The sequence below is a fragment of the Phodopus roborovskii genome, unplaced genomic scaffold (genome assembly GCF_943737965.1).
Source record: "Phodopus roborovskii unplaced genomic scaffold, PHOROB, whole genome shotgun sequence".
In the NCBI taxonomy this organism is placed as follows: Eukaryota; Metazoa; Chordata; class Mammalia; order Rodentia; family Cricetidae; genus Phodopus; species Phodopus roborovskii.
Window position 1 is genome coordinate 9,825,737 of NW_026126625.1, and position 26,351 is coordinate 9,852,087.

The 26,351-nt window shown below is 45.8% G+C and overlaps 1 protein-coding gene across 7 annotated transcripts in view; it reads right to left on the reverse strand.

The window, feature by feature from the left end:
• The window catches only part of Arnt2 (aryl hydrocarbon receptor nuclear translocator 2), a 156,519-nt gene that overhangs the window by 84,069 nt on the left and 46,099 nt on the right, over positions 1-26,351 (reverse strand). For 5 of the 7 annotated variants that reach the window (XM_051206556.1, XM_051206558.1, XM_051206552.1 and 2 more), the window contains exons 3-5: positions 25,715-25,762; positions 19,010-19,223; positions 15,650-15,863 (exon numbers count right to left, since the gene is read on the reverse strand). In XM_051206556.1, coding sequence (XP_051062513.1) covers positions 15,650-15,863; positions 19,010-19,223; positions 25,715-25,762 — 476 coding nt within the window. The remainder of the gene's footprint in view (positions 1-15,649; positions 15,864-19,009; positions 19,224-25,714; positions 25,763-26,351) is intronic. The other 2 variants (XM_051206553.1, XM_051206555.1) reach the window with 1 other exon arrangement.

The window sequence follows — 26,351 nt, forward strand, 5'->3', positions numbered from 1 at the left end:
TTCCCTCTCCTCCACACTGAGGCATGTGCCCTTGACAGCCCCATTCACCCCTTCATAGCAAAGACCAGAGCATATGACCAAAGTAAAACCTCTGCTTCATCAGAACTTCCTGGGGAAATTAATGTTTTGCTATTTAACATATAATGATGAGGTATATTTTAGAAGCAAAGCTTTGTGGCTTGGGAGTCCACATCCAGTACTAGCCATATCTAACACTTGGGGAACAAGCACACACTATTTGGAGACTTGAGTGTCTGGCCAATTTACAGGAAATGCCTGCTGGGGAGAAGAGTGTGGTAGCCACGGTCCCATCCTCTCGGCAGAGCAATACGCCTCCACCGTCCACAGGTGGAACTGTCTGGAACTGTCCATGTGGGGAGCAGGTTGTGGGGAACCACACCCCCATCCCTGTCTTGCTTTTCTGAGTGTGAAATGTGGTGCTGGGGTTTAGCTTAGACTCCAGTCTGTAACAGTTGAATAACAACAAAAGAGGCTCTGATGAGGCTCATTAGGACTGGCAAACAGTCACTGATGGGCCCCTGTCCCACTGACACTCAGAAGGCACTTGCCTGCCAAACTGTCTGGTTTGCATTGTTGACCCTCTGTCCCCTACCCTCCATCTGGGGAAGGTGCTAATGAGGTGTTAATTAGCAAGGGACAGGCAGTAGAAGGTAAAACAGGACAGTGGCAGTCTGCAGAGGGCATCAGAGAGCAATCATTTCATCAGCAAAGAACAGACTAAGGCTGAGGGGACATCTCTACCAAGGGGCAGAGAGCACCAAGGTAATAGACCACACCACCTCTACCACCTCCACCTCTGCAGTGGGCTCCTCAACAACTCTCAACAGAGCTCCATTACTCTTCCCGGCACTTGAATTCCAATCATAATATGGAATTACAGGGGCGCCTTCTGCTGCAGCCTGCTGCTCTGCTATTCATTATGAAATCATCACTCACCCTCCCTCCCACAGCTGGCACCTCTGCTATTTAATCTACAGACCAGAGTACAAATCCCTCATCTTGTTTAGAGTATGTTGGAGTGTGATTTAGAGAAAATAAATTCCCCTTGGGGGATCATGCTACAAAAATGCCAGAAATGCGAGCCTGGGGGTTTTCATTTCAAGGGTAAATGATTGTCCATTTAGGGCTGAAGACAGTCAGGCTGGTGGACAGCAGGAGGCAACTTCAGGTCTGGATTCCCTTACTTCACAAATTGCTAAATAAATAATTAAAAACAACAAAATACCTAGACCCATGAAGAACAGTAGGAGGTAATTAGATCAGATAGACACTGAAGACTTTCTGCTAAAAACAAAACAACAACAACAAAAACAGAGTACCTGGGATGGGTATAGAAACTAGTAACAATATAGTTGGACAAATATACTTGTCCATCTCTCTGTGTCTATGCATTTCACCTTTGCAAATTTTACCCATCACTGATCAAAAATGCTCTAAGAAATGCATCTGCACTGACCACGGACACACCTTATTTTCCTACCATTACCCCTGAACAATACCACACAGCAACTGGTTACAGACTGTTGCTCAGTTTTCTGTCACTATTACAAACACACTGAAATTCATCAACTTATAAGATGAGGTTATTTAAGGTGATAGTTTTGGAGTTTCTTTTTCCATCATCAGTTAGTCCTGTAGTGAAAAAGCCCATCATAGCAGGAGTGCAGGTTGAAGAAACCTGTTCACTTGATGGCTAAGAAGAGAAAGAGAGGGCCTTCTTTCCATGATTCTCTCTCATTACTATACCCTAAATGATCCAAGGACTTCCAAGTAGGCCCCAAGTCTTAAAGGTTCTATCAACTTCCAACAGGGCAACAGTGTAATCTTTAACACATTGACATTTGAGGGACATTTAATATCTGAACTCATATAGCATTTACATTGTTTGGGTTTAAAAAGCCATCTAAAGGTGATGTAAAGTCCATAGGAGGATGTGTGTAGCCTACACATGACCATAGACCTCTATGTAGGGCATTTGAACATTTCCACTGTGGTCCCTAATCTAACTGGCTTCAGAGGTCCAGAGGTGACTGTATGAAGGAATTGCATGCCAAGAAAGGAAGTATGGGAGTCTAAGAGAAGTGTGCACTCTGCAAGCAAAAAATGGGGAACAGGGACTCAGGCAGCATAGGTTAGTGGTTCCGGGCTCAGAGCAAAGTGGCCAGCTGACCTGCCAAGGTGAGGGGGACAGGCTGCTTCCAAGGGCAGTGCTCCAGTGAGAGGAATAGATGAGGAGCCTGTTCCCTGCAGGTGACCAGGACCAAAGCATACATCTGTCCACTGCTGAAGCCCCTAGACACATGTAGGAACAAAGCATACACCTGCCTTTTGCTGAAGGCCCTGACACATGTTACTAGATTTTTTTTTAAATTAATCTTGTTAAATATTATAAACTTAGGTTGAATGATAAAGAGAGAAGGAAGACTCAGTTTGGGGGGAAAGGAAGTGATGGGGGGGCATGTGTGTAAGGAAGTGGATCTACTCTCCCTTCTGAGGCCATCAAATTCCATGAAACAACAGCTTTCAAGTATTGGTGAGTTATAAGGGATAGGAGCCCCTGAGAGGCTTGGAAAAAGCCAAACACCAACTCTACCAATTTCAGTCATCAAGGATACATAGAAGGCACAGGGTCTGAGACAGATGCCACACACATGGGACTGATGTGCAAAGATGGTCCAGGGAGGGAGGATGGGCCTCAGCCATGGGGCTGCAACAACTGGACAGCACATGCCAAAGAACTCCCTGTTTATGGCCTGTCTGGAGTGTTTAAGGAAAAATATTTATGGAGTCACCTTGCAAAGCTCCTCTAATATTACATAAATATTAGTCCTTATCCTTAGGTTTCAAAAGCATATTTCCTTCCCAGCAACCAGACAGCCTTTATCTCTAAAAATGCTAACATCCTTCTAGGGACTGTGTCCTGCACTATGACTAAATCTTAAATGCAAAATGGTTCTCTGGGGCCAGCACTAGTTGACCTTTTTCCTCATCACACCCATGGCAGCCTTTCCGCCTCAGACTCGCTAATTCCACAGCTTGACCCTGTAAATTGTGAATCTCCAGTCAAACACAACCCTAGCTCTTCTGAACTATTTCCACATCCTCTGACACAGGAGTTGAGGCCCTCTTCCTACCTCAGCACCCTGATCCTTTCCTCTGAGAACACCGAGCATTTTCATTCTGGTTTATCGTGTGGTTATCTGTCCATTTCCTGGCCACACTATGAGTTCTACTGTGGATGGTGACTGTGTCTGTTTCATCTCTGGCTGCATCTTCCATTTTCAGCAGAGACATGTATGGAATAAAGGACACATAGTGACCTACCAGAAAGAGACCATCCTTACTCATGAAAAGTGGGGACTAAGCCTCAGGGATAAGACTCAGTCATAAGCCAAGCTGTTGCCAGTCCCAAGAAGAGTGGGGACAAGTGAGCCCCATTCCCTCAGGTCCAGTCTTCATGCCTGACACTGCTTTGTCACATTGTCCTGGGCAAACCTTAGCTGCTGAGGTGGTTCAATAACCCTGGGGCTTCCTTACTTTGAAGAACCCTTCAGATGTCCCACCAAGGCTCCCCTAGGAGGACATGAGTGTCCCTCCCCTGCTTGACACAGGCTCGCCCTGCATTTTCTTTCTGTCCTAGAAACCACTTGGCCTGAAGCTTCCCCTCTCAAAGCCTGTGGTCAGTGACTGCTTGGAGTAGGGTGGCCAAAGACTACATTCTCACTCCAGATTGTTGCAGAATGTTATCGTAACTGGGCAAAGATGTGTTACATTTGTTTATACTGCTCAATATTACTTTAACTGTGTAAAGCTGTGTTACTTTTGTTTATGATGCATTTGTTTAATTATGTAAAGATGTGATACATTTGTTTCACCTTGCCTGCCTAAGGTACCTGATTGGTCTAATACAAGGTTACACAGCCAATAGTTAGGCAGAGAAAGGATAGGAGAGGGGCTGGCAGGCAGAGAGAATAAATAGGAGGAAAAACATCTAGGCCTGGGAAGAGAACAAGAAGAGAAGAAGGAGGGAGTATGAGAGAAGGAGAAAGAAGAGAAAGAGGGAGAAAAAGAGGGATACACCCAGGCCGCTGCCAGGCAGCCAGTCACATGGGGCAGTGAATCTATTCAGAAAGGAAAGAAAGGAAAAAGCCCTGAGGCAAAAGGTAAAGAAGAAAAAGGTTAATTAAAGCTAAAAGAGTTAGCCAGAAATGAGCCTAAGCTAGTCTGAGCATTCATAACTAATAAAAAGTCTCTGTGTCCTGATTTGGGAACTGGTTGTTGGCTAAAAAGGAAAAAGTCTGGTGTCTGGCACACCAGATGGGACAAACTATGTGCAATGCATACTCCTGAGCCCTACTACACACCAGACCTCTCCTGAAGACTTTTCCTTTTCTCCCTCAACACTTAGTGTTCACATAATCGTATGCTTGGACATCCATTCAGCTTGTGTGTCTAGGGAGCTTTACCAAGTACAAAGGTATGGAAGATGGGGGGAAAGGTGGTGGCTGAGATATAGCAGTCATGGTCTGAACACCATCCTCTCATCACATCGAGGAGAAAACAGAGGCTTGGGGAGAATCCTAACCTTGGCCAAGATCACTCAGCAGCCAGGAAACCCACATTTAGCCCCTGCCATTACCTCACTGAATGTCCACAAATCTGCAGATATACAGCTCTCCCAACCAATACAAGCTGTACATGCTTGAGACAGTGGCAGAGTTGTAGGCTGAAGTATTCAGCATGATGAGTACAAGCTTACTGTTCTCAAGTTGAAATGGCTCTCTCCTGAGGTCATTGGCTTTGCTGTTACCCACATTCCAAGTTGTGTGGCCATATCACAAGCAAGTCACAGAGGGAGAGATATGAATGACTGGTAGAGTCTGCCCCACAACATCACTATACATCACTCTCGTGATTCTCAGTCCTCAGCACATGTGCACTGGGTCAAGGTTAAAAAAAAAGTTAAAGAACAACATTGTAAATAGCCCACTGGGGAGTAATTTATGTCATCACTTGAAGGGGAAAATTGCAAGCCATCCATGCATCTTTCCATTGGACTAATGCCTAAGCACGCAACTGGCACAGGAGACTTTTGGTCCGGGTGTAAGTAAAGAATGTACAAAAATAAAGGGAAAACTGGACGCAGATGCTTTCTTCAATTAGCAGCAAAGGCAGCAAAGAGGGAGGGCAGAGCTTATGCATGAATTTCCATCCAACCATTCGCCTTGGGTCATGCCACTTCTGGGAGAGATATGTGTCATTATTTGGTGAAGCTGGAGGAAACTATTTTAATTTTCTGAAGCATGCTGGGGTTTTGCAATCAAGCTATTTTTAACTGAAGGCTTTACAGAGTCTGACCATCACGTGAGATTTTTACTGAGATATAAATCACAGAACCAGGAAGCAATGATTCAGTGTTTCTCTAAATGTTCCAAACAACTCAAAATAATTATATCTTCCTAAAAACAATACTATTCCCGGGCTATTTTTGTCATAGTTTCCTCTTTTTTTGATGTGTGTGTGTGTGGGGGGGGGTGTCTGTGGACTCACTGCTTGAATATCAAGGTTAAGATGAAAGACACTTGGTTAACAAGTAGAGAGACTCTGGCAGTGTTTACAGGGCAGATGCTGGGCATTCTCCATCATGTTATGCATCTTTACCATTCTGTTTTTTGGTGGAGTAAAATCAAAAGTAGCTTTTTCATTTTCCTCAAATAGTTCCTCCTAGGCATAGGGCAGATTAGACTGTACTTTATTTGTGGTCTCTTTCCTTTTATTCTTTTGTTGTTGTTGTTGTTCCCAGAGATGTTGTTGAATGTGGGAGTGCTTAGCCTCTGGTTCATGTTGGAACCACAGTTGCTTTTTAAAATACAGATTATGGGAGCGGAGAGATGGCTAAGTGCTTGAGAACACTTACTGCTCTTGCAGAGGACCTGGGCTCAGATGCCAGCACTCACGTGTTGGTTCACATTAGTCTATAACTACAGTTTCAGGGGATCTACACCCTCCTCTGTCCCCATGGGCACCAGGTATGCATGTGTCTGGAGGTGCTTCTGCTAATGCAGACAGAGTAATGTGGCAGGCCTGATCCAAGGCTAGGACTCATGCATCATGTGGTAAACTGAGTCAGAACAAAGGAAGGCAAATGAAGAGAGACAGCAGTCCAGGCTTAGAACTTGGGCAGTTATTATACATGAGCAAGAATTATGAAAATGTAGGCTGCTTGCCTCTGATGGGGTCTGAATTCCAGCCCCAGCAGACCTGAGTAGTGTAGGCAGGAATACACTGTTCTTTACTCTACCTAGGGAAGACTCTTTTTCCCACCTAGGGAAGACTCACACCCACTTCAGTTAAGTGGTCCAGCTGTAAAGCAATGAAGAGGGATTAAGTAAGAAACAGTAGAGGAACTGGGTAGCATGGCTTAACCTATATTACATTCAAAGCAGAATGGACATGATGCCAAGACGTTGAAGCAAGCAAAGTCATATGCTAATCCTCAGGACTACAAGACCCATTTTTGGGATTTTGATAATACTGACTCATGGAGCAGGGTGGGCCATAGTTATAACATTAACAGCCGTAAATATGCTTACTTCTGAGCAGGTCACAAAGAAGCTAGACTGAGTCCAGGGGACCATTATTAACCACAAACACACCACAGGAAGGGATAAGTTCTATGGCTGCATTCAACAAGAGCTCAGGGACACAGAGGGGGGTTTCCAACTCTGTCTATGGCCACACTTCCTTCTGGTAGAAATGGCTTATCCATGAGCACACAGGGCAGCTAAAGTCTGACAAAGGGCATCTTATTTAGTCACAGAAAGAACTGGACTCATTGTGTCTACTCCCTTGATTGGTTTTGTTTTTGCTTTTCGAGATAGAGTTTCTCTGTGTAGCCTTGGCTGTACTGGAATTTGCTCTTTAGACCAAGCTGGCCTTGAACTCAGATCTCTCTCTCTCTCTCTCTCTCTCTCTCTCTCTCTCTCTCTCTCATTCTCTCTCTTATTGGCTTATATACCTATAGTTTTCTTGGATATAACCACTTCCTTCTATTTCCACTTTGTTACCTGGATTTGATTTAATATTGTACTCCCCTCCAAATTCATATCCTTATAGAATCTATATACCTTCTTTGAAAATAAGGTCTTTTTAGATATAATAATATAATAATAAAGCAACACTGGATTAAGGTGGGTGTTAGTCCATTATAACTGGTGTCCTGATCAGAGATGAATTTAGACACTGAGACACCAAGTAATGAAGGAGGCACAGATCAAGAGGCATCTACAAGGGTAGGAAGGAGGGAGGCTTAGATGAGACTTTTACCCAGAACCCACAGAAGGAACCAATTCAGTTTCACACTAGGTTTTCAGAATTCTGGTCTCTAGAGCTGTGAGAAAAGAAGTCTGTTATTTAAACTGTCCCAGATTACGGTCACTCATTACAGCAGCCAGAGGGAAACATCACCACCTAGCCTTAGCCTGTATCATCTCTTTCATCTGGATAACTCCCATACCAGCATGAGCTGACTCCTTCCATCTCCTGAGCCACCCTCCACATCCTTCTGAGAGGAAGCCTCTGTGTCCTCCTAAGATGAACTCTACCTCCCACACACAGCCAATCTGTCTTCTCAAGCCCATCCTCCAAGCCATGGCCACAGTGAGCATCTCACATACAACAGGGACACAGGAGACCTTTGGCTGGAAATCCTTAGATTCTAAGACTCTGGGGAAAAAGCATCACCTCCCCTCCATTGGCAACCTCACCTGGTTCACCCTTGGCTTCCTTGCTAGATCTTACAAAGCAGTACTCACCTCCCCACAGCCTTTTACAACCCAGCTAGACAGACCCCCCCCCACAAATGTAAAACCCATAAGAGCTTGACTACTTTGGTTTAATTCATTCATTTGCCTGACACTTAGCACGTCATCTTGTAAAGTTGGTGCTTGGTGGCTTGTGCTTGATGGATGACGGAATGAACAGCACTAGGAAAGGATGAGAAGTCCAGCTTTTCTCCCTGTGCTCCTTCCAAGCCTGTGCTGCCAAGACACTTTCAGGGGACAAGAAAAGAAATTAAATAAGGCAAGCAGGGACGTTTGGAAGGTCACCCATCTATGTTTGTGGTTTAGCATCACTGTAGATTATTCAGAAGTGAATGAAATACCAGTCTCCACGCATAACCACTACTGCTGTCCCACAGATTAGCTCTTGGAATGCTCTGGATCGGTCCTTAGGGCATACATTGTTATCTGTATCTATAGATGAGGAAGGGAGCCTATGTGAGTTAAGTTAGTTCTCAAGATAAAGACTCATGGCCTGCAAATGTCACCAGGGCCAGCTGACCAAGGGCAGTGTCTTCCACCTCCCCTAACTGCCTCTCCATGTCCCCATGACTCCTCATCTCCCCTTTGGCTTTGTGCTTGAGTCACACTAGATCACCTCATGGGACATTTGGCAGCACTCGAAGAAAGCAGCTCTGGGGAGACTGCAGGGTGTGCGGAAACACTGCTCAGTTTCTTCATCTGTTCTCACAACACCATGATAGCGAACCCAGCAGCTCAGGCTGGGGATCTGTCCAGACTCATGAAATAGCTTTCAAGATAAAATATGAGAGAAAACACAAACAGTTCCGGGGGCATCAGTATGCTATGTATTCATGAAGCAAAACAAGGCAGGTTGTGTAAATATTTAACAATGAGAAAGAACTGACGCCGTTCCAAAGAAACATCTGGGATGGAAAGTACTGTGGTTTTCAGTGGGCATGTCTGTGTAAAGAGGCAGAGCACCTAGCTGCCTGCTCAGCTCTACACTGGTGCACTCACTGGGCACCTCTGACAGCCCAATGCCAAGCGCTTTCCCCGCAGCTTATATGTTTACTACAGAGCTGGGCAAGTGCCAACAGCTTAAGTCAAATAGACATGCTTTTCTAACCATTAAGATGTTTCATTTCTCTTTCAAACAACAGAAACTCAATAACAGTGTTAATAGTTGAGATGAAATCCAGAATTATTTTTTTTTCTTCTGTGTTACCTAATATGGCAAGAAATGGACTGCTGAGTGTGTTTAGGATTTCAGATTCTGGCATTAGTCCAAAGATCAGGTTGGTGCATTCCAAAGAAAATAAGCTATGTATTTGAAAATATGGTTTTCATGAAGTTAACTTCATGACTGACAGTTGGAAATACACCATCTTCTTCCTGAACTGATACCACAGGGTGGACTGCATAGTTCACAGAACTCCTGTGGGACCAATTATCTGCCTCACATTCTTCCCCTAAAGGACCAAGTACACGGCTCCATTCCACACAGTCTGTCTTTTCCCTCTCTTGTGAAGTGTTACCAAGGCAGCCCGGCTGCCTCGGGTAGCTGGGACTGAATGGTGACAACCACCACTATTTTCCCAGGCCCACTCATGCCATGTGCACTCTGTCTCCAGATGGTCTTTGGGGCATCTGGCTTGTTTTCCCGGGGGGTAGTGTGGGTATCCCTGAAGTTCTTTCCTCTTCTATCTCACGGTGAGGTGTGTTGCTGATGGTGAGAACTACACTCCCTAAAGTCCTGGCTGCATCCTCAAAGGGCTGGGCAAACAAGACCATTATCTCATGCCAGTTTTGCATCCAACTGCTACTCCTCACCCTACCTACTATAAGCCCCCTTTCACTACACTTCACTAAGCTATTCAGTTTCCTTTAAACTTCAATGTGTATATGCATATGGAAGTTGCTTAGAACTTATTTTGATTTGGAGAAAAAGTGTCATCCCTCCCACTCATCCCCCAAAAGCCTCATGCATTGGGGTTAGTCCAGCGTAAATAGTGTTCAAATAAGGGAACTACAGAGTGAATGGATTTTAGGAACTCTACCTTCATCAGTGGACCTTCAAAGGTTAATCTACCAATGGCTCAAAAATCTGAGGAGATAATCAGGGGAGGAGTGTGGAACTATGGAAGGTAGAAACTAACTGGGGAAGTGAGTCATTGCAACAGTGCTGTGGGAAAACATATCTTGTCCTGGCTGCTGCCTGCCCTCCCCCACCTCTCCCCTTTTCTCTCTGCTTCCTGGCCACTCCAAGGTGGGCAGTCTTAGTCCCATGATATTTGACCTGACAGTCTCAAAGCAATGGATCCAGCCAACCATGGGCTGAACCCCTGAAACCATGAGCAAGAATATGCCCTTCCTCCTTCTGTTGTGCAAGAGCCTTACGAATATGCAGACTGGAGTCAGCAGTCATGTGAGGAGTCCATGTTTCAAGAAGTCCTTGAACTGATGGTCCATAGGATGCTCTTGGCAAATCTCACCAAGACTGGCCTGCCCAGTATAGATAAATGTGAACAGGGTTCCATAATTAATAAGAAACTTCCCCAAATCTTCTATCCCCTACCCCTCTAAGGTAGGACTTAAACAGAGGTCAAAGAGCCTGACAAGGTCAATAATAAAGGTAGGCCCAACCTGAGGAATTTGACATGAAGTTCCAAGATGGTGTCACTAAGTCGGTAAGTCTCAAAGTTCAGTGTGCATCTCATGGACTGAGGACATGAGCAGACAAAGAGACTACTTCATCCTAGTTTCTGATTTAGTGAACCTAGGAATAAGCTGAGACTCTCGTTTCCAGCAGGTTAAAAAAATTATGTTCACAGAGCTGATAGAGAACCACTGCGAACAAGGTGATGGAACACCCTGACTGTTTTAGTCCCACAGTGCTGACACTATGCACCTCTCATGTGGCCCTGAGCCTTCAGTGCTACTATGACTGGCCCAGGATGAGCTGCTATACTGGTGTGATTGCTGATGCTGCGCGAGGATACTGGCATCTATCTCTATGCTCAGAACTGCAACTCGGCAGAGGAGGCCAGAAAATCTAAGCCTCTCATCTCCCCTGGGTACCTCAGAGTCATTACCTGGTTCAGGCCCCCTTGGCAAACCCAGGGCGAGTATACCGGCCAATTCTCTGTAAGTGACTGAAGCTAGTGTGTGTGATTATTCTCTACAGAGGGTAAAGAATGTCATAGAAATGTAAGTGGATTAATTACAGGTATTAATATTTCACTGTTAGGGTTGAGTGAGAAAATGAAAGTCACAAGCATCCAGAGTCCCACAAGTCTTCTCTCTCCCAGACAGGCAGGAGGACTCTTGAGTGTATATGGCATCTTGAAGCTCTCATGGAAAATGCCTGATGAGAGGCTGTGAGCACAGCTGGCTGAATATGGCTCCCTGGAGGCAGACTCTCAAAGCAGCTATCTGTGCCCAGACCGGAACCTGGCCAAATATTGTGACCCAAGATTCAAAGCATCCTTGGACTTTAGCAAAGCTCAAAGGGAGATAGGAAAGCTTAATCACAGCTGATTGGGGGGGGGGTGACTCATGCACCGGGGCTTTCCAGCTGAAACCTTGGGGACCAACCCAGCTTGGGTTCTCCCCAAATTATCACAAAGAATCCAGGCCGCAACAGTTGGGAAATGTGGATTATTATTCATAAACAGAAGCTTCTTCGAGTGTCTACAGGTGAGGAGCTGGAGAGAAGGCTTCACATGTGACCTGTCCTCAGCTGTGTAAGATAGGTGTTCATGAATTAGTTAATAACATGGTCATTGAAAAAAGAAGAGAGGGAGGGAAGAAGGAAGGAGGAAGATAGTTTACTCTTCGTACCCACTTCTACTACTGGGCAGTCATTTTCAAAGTTATTCCCTATACTGACCCAAAATGCTGACCTAGTTACCTAAATGCAGGAGAACGACGCAGACCCTTAAGCACACCAGGGCAATGCAGGGGGGTCCAAATGAACTTCCTCTTGAAATGGCCACAGATTAACCTCTCCCACACCGTCTTTCTGGCTGGAGAATCGAAGCCATTCTTCCCAGTCAGGTGCCAGGACCACTGGCAATGCACTGTCTGTCTCAGCTCACCGGGATCAAAGTTTTCCAGAGTTCAACCACCAGAAGACCCTGAGAGGACTGGCCCCTCCATGTCTCCAGGGTGTCTCTGTTGCCCCCTGCTTGCTTTCTGACCCCAGTGCTTGGGCATATCCAGTTACAGTGAAATGCCTGTCGTCACCTGGAATGCCCTGGGCCTTTCCACACCCTCCCACCCTCATCCCCACTGAGAGTGACTACTCAGATCACTGGGAGATCAGAAGTGGTTATTTCTGCAGTCCCCTTCCCCACAATGCACTCCGTCCCCCACGCGGATCACCTTAAACACCACTCATTGCTCAGCGTTGCCCCTTCCTCTAAAGAGTCAGTTCAACTCATGAGTTCAAGTGGATGGAGAGGCTAGCCTCCAAGCCTGGCTCTGAGGTTCCTTAGCCCTCAGGATGGGTCAGGGCAGGAGAGAGCAGAGGGATCTAAACAAAGAGCTAAGAAAGGCAAGCCTTGAGCACACACAGGGGCCTGGGCAGAAATCATTGTGCATGTTAGGTACTGCATAGACAGAGGTCCCAAGCACAGAGCTGCATATAAATGTGTGGTGTCTTTTAAAAGTCCCACATGAAACAAAGAAAAGCTGGGGGGGGGAGACTAAGGATGAATTCACATTATGATTCATAAAGCTACTGTGGGCAGTAAATGAATAAACACTGAAACATTGCTCCTAAGGGAAGTTCAGGGTTAGGTTCCTGCAAGCTCCAATTCATGTTTTTGTCAAGCAGTCAGTCCAGGGCCTGGTTTTTTGAGTAGGTCTATTTAAAAGTGCATCGACATTCAGCATATACAGCCAGCTGATGAACACTATAACTGGTGCCTGGATACAGGTTATTGGACACACCCCTATTTTCTCCACAAGGCCACTGCTACCTTCTGGGTTGGTAGTGACAGCACTTCAGTACAATGCTGGCCTGCTCCAAGTTTAGCCCCTCTCCCTCTACAGTTTTCTAACCAGTGCATTAGATCCTATTTGGAAGCCTTAGAAGAAGGAATAAAATCAGACCAGGAAGGAGCCTTAGGAATCTGCTGTGCTATGATAAGAAGAACAATGATCAAAGAAGAAAGGGACCTCCCAAGATCACCAAGAAAAGACCAGAGTGAAAATGAGTCTCCCAGCTCCCTCTCCGTGGCTGTGTCTATCTATGTTCAGCATTGCTGTTGCTGGCTGAGGGCACCATTGTTGTCTGGCATTAGAGTCCAGCACTCATTCACAGAAAAACAAACCACCTCAATGGTCCACACCACTGCTGTGCTTCCAAGTATCTTCATACCACCCTTGGTCACACCTGACCAGCTATGGAGAGATTCAGTTCAACAAAGAGCTCTACCACCATCCCTCCTTGATACCACACCTCTAGGTATCACTGCCTAGGTCGCCTGGCCAGAAGGACAGGCTGCACACCCTGCTCTGGCTCCCCTCTTTGTCCCTTCTCCCACTGAGCACACACAGAACATCCCCTCCCCCAGGCTACCTTCAGTACAGATACTGCTACAGGTCCAATGACTGCAGCATCCTCTTTCTAGGAGAGAGGATCAGAGACTCCCTTAGTGGAGGGGTTTGCCTGTTCTAGGGAAGCCACCTCTATTCCAGCAGGCCTTGCACAGCTCCCCGACCCTGCACATGTCGCCTTAACTCCCCTAAGTGGCCATGTTTACTTATTTTTGACTTCAAACCACAGACATTCAGGGACACAAGGATTTGAGACCCTATTTAATAATCAAAGGTATCAAGTATCCCTGAAGAATTTCTAATGAGACACATTAAATGTACACTTTGGATGTTCAATAATCAACCTCTAGCCTGCCCTAGGTACCAGCGAACCCCATGCCAGTCAGCAGCATCCCTGCTGCAAGGAGCTCTTTCAAGCTATCTTCCCTAGATCAAGAGTCTTGTGTGCAACCTGGAAGAGTCCATTTCAGTTCGTGGCTCTAAGGAAAAGAAATCCTATGCCCCTACATCCTAAGCATCAGGATCCACATCTCCAACTCCGTCTTCTTTTCAAGAGAACCCTGGCCAGAAAGAGAGTTCAGAGCTCCGACTGTCCACAACTCCCTGAGAGTCCTTTGGCATCTTGGGGGATTACCTACACTGTACCAGCTCTGTCTACTGTGACTACTGTTCACACTCCCCCAAGGCCATTTCTACTCAGCCAGATGCATGAAGATTTCACACAGAAATGTACACAAGCCTCTGATGAGTCAGTTAGCAACATCCTAGACCTGAACCTGCCCTGCCCTTCGCCACCACTTCCCCTGCCATCGTCCCCAGCTAGGTCTCCTCAAGGATTTGAAGAAGCCACATCCTGTGGCCAAATACAGAAAATTTAGGGGAAAACACAGCTCTTTCCAGAGGAGGTGACTTCAGCTTTAAAACCAACACTTCCTGGCTAGCTTATTTTCTCTCTCACAGTTCTCAAGTGTTGAACTCTACATTCTGCATTATAAGACTTCAGCCCAACGGGGGAGCAAGGTGTCTTTCTGAGTCTGAGCTGGCATTGTTCTTTTACAGGCATGCAGAGATGGCTAAGACACAAACCCCATCCCTACCCTGGATCTCTATGCACCGATCAGCAGCAATGAAGAAATGGCTGCTGTCTCTCAGAAAGGGCACAACTTCTGCCAGGATGGAACACTATCAGACTGGATTTGATTCTATTACAGGTAGAATTGAGACACTCCCTCAAAAGTTCACAGGTTGAAGACTCCCAAAATCTCAGAATATGACTGCTTTAGGAGTAGAGCGTTTAAAGAGGTAGTTAAGGTAAAGCCAGCTTCTTGGTTGGTGTCCTTCAAGAGTAGGGGAAGTATCAGGAATGCATACAAAAGAAAGATCATGGAAGATTCAGAGGGAAGGGCCTGGAAACTAAGGAGAGGTCTCAAGGGACACAAACCTGCTGACACCATGACCTGGATGAAATGAACTGAGCACTTGACTTCACAGGCTGATTCCTGAGGTGATGGGAGTATTATGTCAGGAGGACAGAACCCTTGTGGCTGTGCCAGTCCTTTCTACTCTGTGAGGACACAGCTAGAAGCATTTCATGAGAGCATACAAGTGACAACATCTCCTATGACCTGCTTACCCAACCAAAAGCCATTTTCCTGGCCAATCACCATGCTTAATAATATTTACGAATTTCCATTTGTCACCCATGCTGGCATGCTGGCATTTTCAGTAGGTTCTTTCTTTTATTTTTATCGTCTATGGAGTGTTTTACTTCCAACCCACTTACCCCAGTGAATTCTACAGATCTCATTGCATGTGTTTGTGTCTTGTGATATTGAAATAGTGTCTGTTTTTTTTTTTTTTTTTTTTTTTTTTTTTTTTTTTTTACAGCAGAACTGACTTACTTAACTATTTCAACAAGTCTTTCAAGCAACTAAGACCTGGGGTGTAAGTGGTAGGCATCATATTGGTATACAGAAAACATATGGGTCTCACTAATGCAGCAAGACCACCTCCTACTGGCCACATGCACTAATTACAGGAACAATTCCAGGGAGTGGAGGAGAAACTGGCTCTAAAAATTTTAAGATATTGTGAATGAAGCCCCTATACAATCTAAATAAAATGTATCACTTCACCATTAGGACATTTTATGACTTCTAGCTTCCTAATGTGTTTTACAGGATGAACAATTTTTAAGATCAAATGGCCACACACACACACACACACACACACACACACACACACACGCTATACTTACTCACCTGTCATAGAGTTTTCTGAAGTGCACAGCTGCTCTCTCAGCTTCTCCACATCATCAGGGTGTACCTGTTCATAGAGGGTGCTCCCAAACCACTCTGACTGTGGCTGGTTCAGAACAGGAGTGACCGAATCAGACACATAGATTACTCTTCCTGTCTCTGCTGCCACCACAAACAGAAATCCATCAGCAGCTTCAAGGATGAGATGTTTCAGCTCCTGGGGAGTAAAGGCCATGGTCAGCAAGTGCACTAACATCCGGATCCATTAAATTCTCTCAATTAGCAACCTCAACTTTCTTTAGGTAGCTGTTCATTGTGGTGTACAAATGGTTGTGTTGATGAATGTCATTTCACTTGGTTAGCTTATTTTCTGGAGAAATAGACAAAAACTTGCACCATCCCTAAAATGCACCATCTTTTCTTGGAGAGTATGAATGGGGGGAGATTTCCAGTGGGAAGAAATCAGGGAGCAGGTGACAATGATTAGGGGATGCTGAGTTGCCTGTTTCATGAGGTACTTTCCTCATGTACTGAAACCGCAGTCATGACATCCCAGAAGGGCCCAGCACCCAGTGCATGGCACAAAGGGTCCTGGAAGGCAGGAAGGAAGAAGACTGAAAAGGAGGGAAGAGAAAAATAAACAGACTGTAAGCCTCCCTACTGTGTGGGGACACTGTACTCTTGTTCCTCTTATTCCTGAAGTCCTGTCATCACCCCCAAGGGGTCACAATCAATTTTGCTAAACTGAGATAACCATGCCTAAAATCAGACCAATATATATGTATACATATATATACATACATATATATATATATATATATATATATATATACACGTATATGTATGCATATCCAGTTACATCAAGCTAAATAAAATGCCTGGGCTCCTGGCTTGCAGGACATGTAGAGCTAATGCTTCCACAAACACTAGAGTCTGGAGCCACCACTCCAACCTCTCACATACTGTCCAGGCCCCAAAGAATAAAATCATTCTTTGGGACCAGCAGTAAGAAAGCATTTTCCCCGCCCCAGACTCAAAAGTTCAAATACAATCCCATGAGGAATGGTTACCACCCAATAGTCAGGGGCAGCTGAGAGGAAGTGAACAATAGAGTCCAAGCATTTGGTCAGAGTGACCCCCTAGTGCCCAAGAGCAGCCAAGGACTGAAGTCCCTAGAAGACCTTAACTTCTGGGGGCGCAACCTAGGATCTTTGTGGCTCGTGGGCAGGCACTGGCTGGGGGGCAATTCAAATGCACTCAGCTTGGGAAACCAAGATGGATGACAGTGCAAGCATTTTTCAAGTTTACTCTGTCAATTTCCCATATGCACTTCTGTTTCCTGTGCCTCTTAGATGCTTCTGTAGCTCTACGAGCATCAGCATTTTCATTCTCAGTGTCAGGAGAGTCTTCCCAACAGGAAGGCCCTCTTTTTAAAAAATGGGATGTCTGGGGAGGGAGAGAATTCTGTCACTGGAGGAGGTAGAGTGGCTTTGTTTATGCATGTATGTTCTAACCCTGTTTGCAAGGATTGCAAAGGTCTGGTACCCTGCCCATCTCTCCACATCTGCTCTCCTGAGGTTCATCATCTGAGAGCTTGCCACTCATAGCTGGCCTTTCCTCCTCCTTTCTCCAGTCAGACAGTATGGCTTTGGGAGTTAAGAAAGCTTCCATCCATGGTCTTCCACTTAGCTTTACTTTGGCGCGGCATTTAATGGCGTTGGCTTCTGATATGTCATAAAATTTACTTTCAGTGAAATTTTTGGAGGTTAAATGTGCTTCTGGTGTGCAGGGCTTAGTAGGTGTTTGCCACATAGTGTTTACAGGGCTCTGTAAGTATACATGTGATCGAGAGAGTGGCATTGATGTGTACTTGCCTTTTCTCTGCCACCCCCTGTAGCTGCTTAGAGTCCTTTTTGTAAGGATTAAATAAATTTGTGGAAAACATTCCATACTGACTCTAGTGTTAGTAGTACTTAAACATTGCCAGCAAGTCATCTCTCACCATTCACCTTTTATTATAGTAACATCCCCATGCTAATCAGTCCACACAGGGATGCCTTCCTCACCACATTCGAGGAGCTGGTTTACATTTTTGTAGAGAAGGGAATGAGGAAGGAAGCCTGCACCTGGGCCACCGTGCTCTACAACTCTAAGGCCAAAAGTGGTCACTGCCTTCTTCCTAAAACCCTCAACATGAAAGGTCACATGGCCCTGGGCACATTTAAAAGTCATCAGCATAGGTAAAGTACCTGCTCTGGACAGAAGGGAATGGCACTGGTTTATCTTTCTCATTCTTCTAACCCTGCAGTCACAACATGGGCAGATGCTCTAATGAGCACAGCATGACTAATGATCCCTTATGCCTTCTCCATCCTCCCTCTGCACACACTGTCCCCATGCTGACTTCTTTTGTGTGCCCATTCTGTGACTCCTTCACAGTCTCTGTCCTGAGCACCGCCACCCCTAGTGCAACCCAGTCACCCAGTCACTTCTCAATTTCATTTGAGCCTCACTTTCAGTCTTGTTAAACATTCCATTACTCAAGTTTCCACACATGGAACACTTGGTACTTCCAAATTAACACTCCTGACAACCATGTAATGTCACCTCTTTCTGCCGGATCCATCTGTTCAATAACTTAGGAAAGCTATGGAACTCAGAAAGCCGTAACTTCATGCTTAGTTAGACAACTAGAGCTTCCCCTGATGCTCACTGTGACCACCACAGGAAGGACAACACAAGCCACCTGGCTCATGTAAATCCACTTACTAATGCCGCCTTGCAATTTTCCATGCATTTCTTCTCCAGTTAGCACTGGTATAAAAGCACAGCTTTAGGCAACCCCAATAGACCAGATTCCAGTTCCTTCTTTAAGGAACTGACCCTGCAAAATTCAAGCTTTGACTTCCTCACCTCTCTAACAGTGATGAAGAGTGGTGGCTTGTCAGATAAACTAAATGAACAGCACAGAAAGATGTGCCTTGCATCAGGACCATGACTGCATGCCAGTGCTGACTGCGGTGGCCCTGTCGCCATCACCATGACTGTTTTGGTGACTCTCATGGCTATCCTCTCACTTCCCTTACATACAGGAATTATGGTATCGGTGCCACCTTCCTGGGTCATCATGCTCATCACACTGTTTTTAACCACTCCTCACTGAGGTGTATGGGAGACAGAGAAAGAGAGAGTGAGATCTGGCACTTTTGAAGAGTACTTCTTGCTGTAGAAGAAAAATTTCTTGCCTCCACCCCTCTCCCAAACATGACCTCCATGTTCCCACATAATTTATCTCAGGCTTGTGATCCTAAGACTCTCCCCCACTTCCCTGGCCACAGCACCAGAAGAGTAACACTGGGGCACCTGCTCAGTGAGGAAGGAAGGCTTGTATGCACCATCAGTAGATTTGTTCCCGGTGCCTCTCATGGACTTCATGTGTGAAACTGCCATGCGCAGTATGGTGAGCTTGTCTGGCTTCCGGGCCAGTGCACTGCAGGTGGGAACCATGTCGGAGAGCTCCGTAATATATTGAGTCATCTTGTTTCGCCTGCGCCGCTCAATCTCACTGTGGTTCTCTCTTCCCAGAAAGCAAGAGGATAGGGGGAGGGAAAAAGAGAAGGATCAGACCAGGGTCAGCAGATATTGGGTTAAAATAACTCACTGTTGACATCAGATGGCCACACTCCTAAGCCTGCTTCGCAATGGCTGAGCGCTTCAGGACTTGTATGTTGAAGCCCCAGCCCTGACACATCTGTAAGCTCTTGTCTATGTGTGGGGATCAGGGGCTTCTGCCACCTCCTTCTTTAAATATGTATCGGCACTTCTTAAAGTACCCACATATCTCTGATTTTTCCTAGACATCATGCAAAATTAAGACCAGGGACCATGGAAGACCAATGCATCCTAGCAGGCTTTCTGTGCATAAGCATGATCTTAAAATTCAATGTGTGACCCACACCTACAAACGTAGCTCATGCCTGCTTACATATGTGATTTATGTACTTCATTGTATGAAGCTCTATAAGATAGCCTCCAACTTAAGCTCCTTCAATTTTTTTGATGGTGATAACTCATTCAGTAAGCACTGTACCTCAAAATACATAAAACACTCTATAATGACAAATACCCACACAGCCATGCTACTTACACTTCCAATGCAGCATGAGACCTCAGCATCCCACTATAAAGCAGGGATGTATTGAATGCTTAGCTGGCCACAGGCTGACGTCAGTGTTCTAATCTAGCTGAAAGCAGTCTGGGCCAGGCTGAAGTGTTTGGCAGGGGTTGTATCAAATGCCTTTCTCCTTAACAATACCCTCAGCTGACAATGCGCTTGCAGTATCTAACACTATCACAAGCCTTACTACACTTTGTGTCACTAAGGAGAGACCACTAGTGATGCAGATTCACTTTACATAAAGCTGTGAATGTGCCTTTGTTCTATATCCAATGTATCTCAGCATAGTAACAGAACAGGTGTGACCTTTTATTAACCAATAACCAATTAAAAAAATACTGCAAGGAGTTACCTAACTCCATCCTTGGAATGCTTAAAATGAAAATCTAATAGAAGGGCTGGGAGAATATTTCTGTCTCGAATGATTTATTACCTTTAGGCTCAAAAGAGAGTAACACCCAGCCCCATTCAACACACTTAAGAAAAAGCTGTTCCCTGGGATATAGCTGCGTCTAAAAATATGCCCATGTCTGTTGCTACAGGACGGAGGACTTTGTGGTTTCTCTGGGAAGGAAAAGTGACACTAACAGTAAGAAAAGAAGATTCCCCAGGCAAGGCTGCTCCACACACTGCATATATTCATTGGCTTCGCACCCCATCCTTCCAGGAAGTGAGACAGCATGGCAATCGGGCCCGATGGCATGATGCTGTGCAGGCTGAGATGTGCATGGTGTGTGCACACAGCAGCGGTGCCTTAGTGACCTGCTGGGAGCCTTCTGGGGCATAACTTCCATTCAAGGAGTCTGGAGCCTGCCCCCAGTGGGGAAAGGATAACAGAGAAAACAAGGAAACCCAACAAGGTCTTCAAGCAGCAAGCACATTACTGTGGAGGTGCACTGTGCACAGCAGAACATACAGGTGGAATCTGATCACATGCTCTGAAAAGCCTTGGAAGGAGAGAAAAAGACTACAAGAGGTTGGGGATGGCAGACAGAGTTAGACATATGTGGCAATAGAAGGAGGAGGGTCCGTCTGGAAGGTCAAAGGAAGGCTTAGGATCAGGAGGACCATTGACAGAGGAAGAGTCATCCCCGTAGGAAGGGCAGGCCTGCTGCAAGAGGAAGCTGAGGAACTCTAAGGCTGGGGAGCAGGCCAGACCACAGTGAGGAATCTGATGGAAACTGTGGCACAGTGTCAGTTGTAGCTGAAGTTTTAAAGAGGTTCACAGGTGGATGAGCCTTATGGGAGAGAGGAGGAAGACAGGTTAAGACCAGTCAGTAGTTTCTGAGGCCAACTCCACCCCACAGACATTAACTGTAAAGATCTAAACTGGCCGGGGAAGCACCAATGCTCAAGTACATGGCAGACCCTCTGGTGTCCGCAAAGTCTACATCTCCAGGCAGAAATGGGCAGAGTTTGCTACGTAGTGGAAGAAAGGCTCAGCCAGATAAGAAGAGGTTGAAGTGGGCTGCCTATAAGCCAGAGAAAGCGATGCAGGCAGAAACTTTGTCAGAGGGCTTCTAGCTCTCGAGCACAGGCTAGACCAGAGTCCCTTTCCTCCCCTTCCACAACCGCAGAGCAGGGCATGGGGTGCAGACCACATGCTTCAGCTGGACATTTGTCCACGAGACCCTGGGCAGGGTGAGCTCCCAGAGGTGCATACTCCTCCCGCAGACTCACACTTTCTGAGCTACCCAGAAGGTGGTACTAAGAGAGTGCAAGGGCTAATGACATAAAGGGAAGTCAGACAGGAAGTTCAGGCACTTCCAGGAGAAGATGATTCAGGCAGGACAGAGCTCCTGCCACAGCACCTGCCTGCAAGTTCCTGTGGGGATCATGTGAGACAGGCTTTCCTCTCTGTACAGAGCAACCCACAAGGAGATCCCACCTGGGATAGAATCAACCTGGAGTCTCTTAGTCTGATGGCTGGGATATCCCACCAGCCCCACACACTTCTCCCTGAATCCTGCCTCTACTCCAATACACATCCTGTCATTCAGAACCCCTCTGAATCATCAGAACACAATGTCTCCTCTGCCTTATCTCTGGGCCATGCTGAACGATGTCTTCTTCACCACAAACTGCTGTCCGTGCCAAAACACTTACAAAACCCTCTTGACTCTTCTCCCTTCCCTATGCCCATGCCCATGCTCACTGCCCACTGTGGCTGACACCACCTGCCCCATGTGGCTAAGCCTCCTCTCACCTTTCCTTCCCCTCCATCTCAGGCCTTTTATTGTAGCCAGACTGACAATTCTCTAAATGTAAATCTGACACTTAAAGTCCTTCAGTGGTGACCCCCAAACCTATAGTTAACTCTAAAGCTTTCAGGCAGCGTCTGTGGCAACCAATGGTACCTTGTAACCAAGGACTGATTTTCTCTATCAACATTGGGAGTGGTCTTTGTGAGGTTCCCTGATGCATCCATAGATATATTCAATTTGTGGGCTGAGGTGAAGGAAGAGGACAATTAAAGGAAGCTAAAAATCGCATTCATTGACCGGTGCAGGAAATGATACAATAATCTTAGATTTTATGAGATAAGCCTGAGCTTCTAGCAGTATGTTAAAAAGAACTGAGAACTGCCAGTTGCCCAGCAACAAGATCTGAAAAACAAGTTGGTATGCATTGATGTGTATGATTTCTTTTCGAAGCCCTCAAGGATACAGAGGTGAGGGAATGCCATCCTGTGAGAAGAGAATGGCACATCCCAAGGCCCAAGTTTATCTTATCCCCAAGGGAAGGGGACAATGGGATCGATCTGTTGGACCTGGGGTTGTGGTGTCTAAGATCACCCATGATTGCTAGGAGCCAGACAGCTGTAGTAAAGAAATCTGCCTCTATATATGTAGGAGAAGGGTCCAGGGCAAGGACAATCAAGAGGGGGTGACACCTCTGTTGGGCCAAGACAACCTGAAACTTTGCCTCAGGAGACAAGTGGGGAAATCAAGGACAAAGAAGGAGGTGCAGCTAGATGTTTGACTTGCTTTCTTTTCCAGCTCTGCTGCAAAGGGGCCTCCTGTGTTTACTCAGAGTAGTGGGGCATCAGGAGTCCTGATTAACATACAGAAAGGGCAGCACTTCACAAAGTCTCCCACTGACCACCGGGAGATGCTGGCCCAGTCACTGTGTCATTCACATGTGACCTAAAGATTAAGGGCTCCCTAAACAGAAGTGTCAGTGAGTACATGAGGAACTGAAGGCAGGACTGACGGAGAGGAGCCTTGCTGTCATGTGCTTCTCCCTGCCTCACCTGACACAGGGGGAGGCATCCGAGAAGATCTGGTCCTGCAAGTAGAAGGCACACAGAGTGTGGTGTGTAACTCTGACTTTTGATGAAAGTGTGGGGATGCCAGCTGTCCACACACAGAAATAATACCCGAGATGCCTCTTCCCACTGGGGCAGCTGATGCCAGCTGCAGCACAGGGACATCCTGGGACATTAAAGACAGATGCCATTCTGTGTTGCCCAGTGTTGTAAGAAGGCCTGAACATCACTTTGAACACAGGCTTGTAGACTGGCTGGGATATCAGGGTGTTGACTCTTTGAAGGATTGAAGACATTGGGCCCTGGTGTCCTTTAGGGAGGTTTGTGAGTTTTTTTTTTTTTTCTTTTTTGTGATCAGAGTCTTCTAGAGTCACAGAGTTCATCCCTGTCTGCTGTTAGGACCTGGGAGTTGATAATGGAATTAAAGAGGGAACAGAAGTCAAAGCCCAGTGCCAGCAAGTGAAGTCTACTTCTGTAGGCTACACTGGGCAAGGAAGCCAAGTTCTGTATTTCCATTACTTGAGAAAAAGCTGGGAATTCTCACTAGAGTCACATTAGGGGACAGAGATCATGGTGCTGCATCTGCCCAGATTAGGAATCAACTAATAAGAATGCAGACTGGCTTGCATCACAGTCCCCACACTTCTCAGGGCCCTGACGGCTGGGATTGTTAGGATGGGCTGACTGCAAGCACGGGGGTAGAAAATGGGAGAGTGCACCTTCTCAAGGCTGGCAGCAGACATCTAAGCTTCCGCTGGATGGCTAAGGGGAATGCAGGGAGTGGACTTGCCTGTCTCCCCAATTCTGAGCAACCCAGATGTACCCACAGGTCCATCAGCCATGGATTATTTCAAATAGCCTATTGAAGTCAGTGGCCTCTGGGGTGCCATGAACCCAGCCCTGTAAGTAACAGCACATGTTGGAAGTACATTCCATTTCCCTCTTGTTTTTAAGGCACAGAAGAGAGGATGTGGTTGAGAGAAGCCAAGGCCTGAACTTGACTGTGTAACATGACTCACTGGCAGGTTCAGAGTGTTACACAGCATGGGGCCATTGCCTCCTCACACTCCGGCCCAATGAGCTCTGTGTACCTCTGCTGTTGTTTAATCACTGACACTGATATGCAATGTCAAGCAAATGTCACTCCATGTTTCTCTTCTTTTTGTTCTGAGACCCAGTGACACTATCTCCCGAGGTTAACATGCTATGGTATATAGTCTTGAAGGACACTTTGACAATGTCATTGTTTCCATCTACAGAAAGGTTGTGTGTGGCAAGGGCAAGCTCTGGCAGAGACGGGGTGGGCAGATGGAGGATGGGGGGGGGTGGTATTTCTGAGTTAGCTCCTTTCCAGGAAGAGAGCACTACTTGCTATTAAGACCAATCTTTAGAAGCCAGGACACCTAAAATGGGTCTGGTCCACATAGAATGAGATAATGCATGTTTTGCTGGTGAAGTTCACATCTTGTTTTGGTAGGAAGCCTCAAGGTCATTAATGGGTTAAAAATGTGTTCTTATTTCTCATGCTTCAGTTGAGATGGATGGATGAGCCCAGTGTCAAAGGTAAAAGTTTATGAGGTGAGGAGATATTTACTGTGGGAATCCCTAGACAGGAACAAGGCATGGATCCCTCCTGCATTTGTAGAGAGCACTGCTTAATTCACAGCTAGCATTTTGGTTATGGGTTAAAAGAACCTAAATGACCTGCATGGAGGAAAGTAGACAGCCAGCCCAGGGGGATGTGTGGACATCACACTTCTCAAAGCTGCTGCAACCAAGGCTATCAGTCTGAATGTGGAATACAAATACAGTAGACAGGCACCTATCACCTGCCACATGTTTCTAAGATGAGCAATAACCAACAAGGAGGTCTGAGTGATGGGGGCATCAAGACAAGCCCTGCTAGAAGAAGATGGAAGTATGGTAAGGATGAGAGAATGACACCTTCCTTCAGTACAGTCCCACAACGCCTCAAAAAAAAAAAAACCTGAATCAGAAATCATGACTACCTTATACCACCAGTACTGATGATCTGACAGCTTCCTTCAAAGTAGGCTACACCTCGGCCAGCCCCACAGAGCCAGCTAAAGATACTGTCACACAGTCAGTAGCTTCATTGTGAGGACCTTGAAATTAACCCCAAACAGGCTATACTTTTCTTGTATTTCTCCTAATTTTCTTCAGAAGGAAAAAAAAAAAAGATTCATATTGATAATTTTCTCTAAACTTGAGCCCTAGGGTTTTTTTTTTGTTTATTATTTTAAAAGGGAGTCCATTAAAGTTAGTGGACACTGTTTAACTTAAAAGCAAACAGGATTAAGGACTAGTTACTTACCCCTCCCCCTATTGCTACAGGGTTTTGGTATACAGCTCAGATTTTCCTTGAATTTGCCATTTTCCTGCCCCACACTCCCACCTGCTGATATTTTAAGCATGTACCACTGGACCAGGCTTGGGATATATCAGGATTACTAATTGTCACAAGGCCAAATACTAGCACTAGATAAGGCATACACAAGATGGTCAAAGAATGGGCAATGGCTTACTCAATGACAAGAAGCACTGAGTGCCTGTGCATGCCAGTCATGTGATTGCTGGCTTAAGAAAGGTAAAATAAACTCACCTTGAAAATTTGCTGGGACCTTCACCATCTTCATCATCGAAGTCCATTCTGAAAGGTCAAAGCCACAAGTGAGCCCTGGTTATAACTTTCAGAAGACTGTAATTAATGGCATGAGCTGTGGGAGCAAGGGGACCTCCCCCCATCACGTTGCTATGTAATGCTTCCAAACTTTAGCAGTGCTGAGACAGCATCCCTACAGTCTCAGGAGCGAAAAATATCACAAAACACAGTCTGTACACTGTTAGCTTTCTGGTCAAAAGTGAAAATATTCAGTGTCAACTTGTCTCCCTAGAACACGTCTCAGATCACCAAAGCATGGCTCAGTCCATTTTGGGGAAAAAACATCAATGTTTCTTGTCTCCCAATGTCACTGGGTTGTATGGGCCCCTCCATAATGTGTATTCCACATCAACACTTCATCTCCAAAAATTTATGGTATATTGCTCAAGGGATTTGGAATATAGGAAGTGCAAAGGGTGATGAAGGAATACTAAGGAACAGTGAACTTGTCTGGGAATACTGCTTGTGACTTGGTGAGTCTCTATGAAGCTCAGGGCGAAGGTCATTTCAGATCACCGTTCTGTTACACCCAGGACCAAACATGAAGTTGCTGAGGAGGAAATGGCCATTTGATATC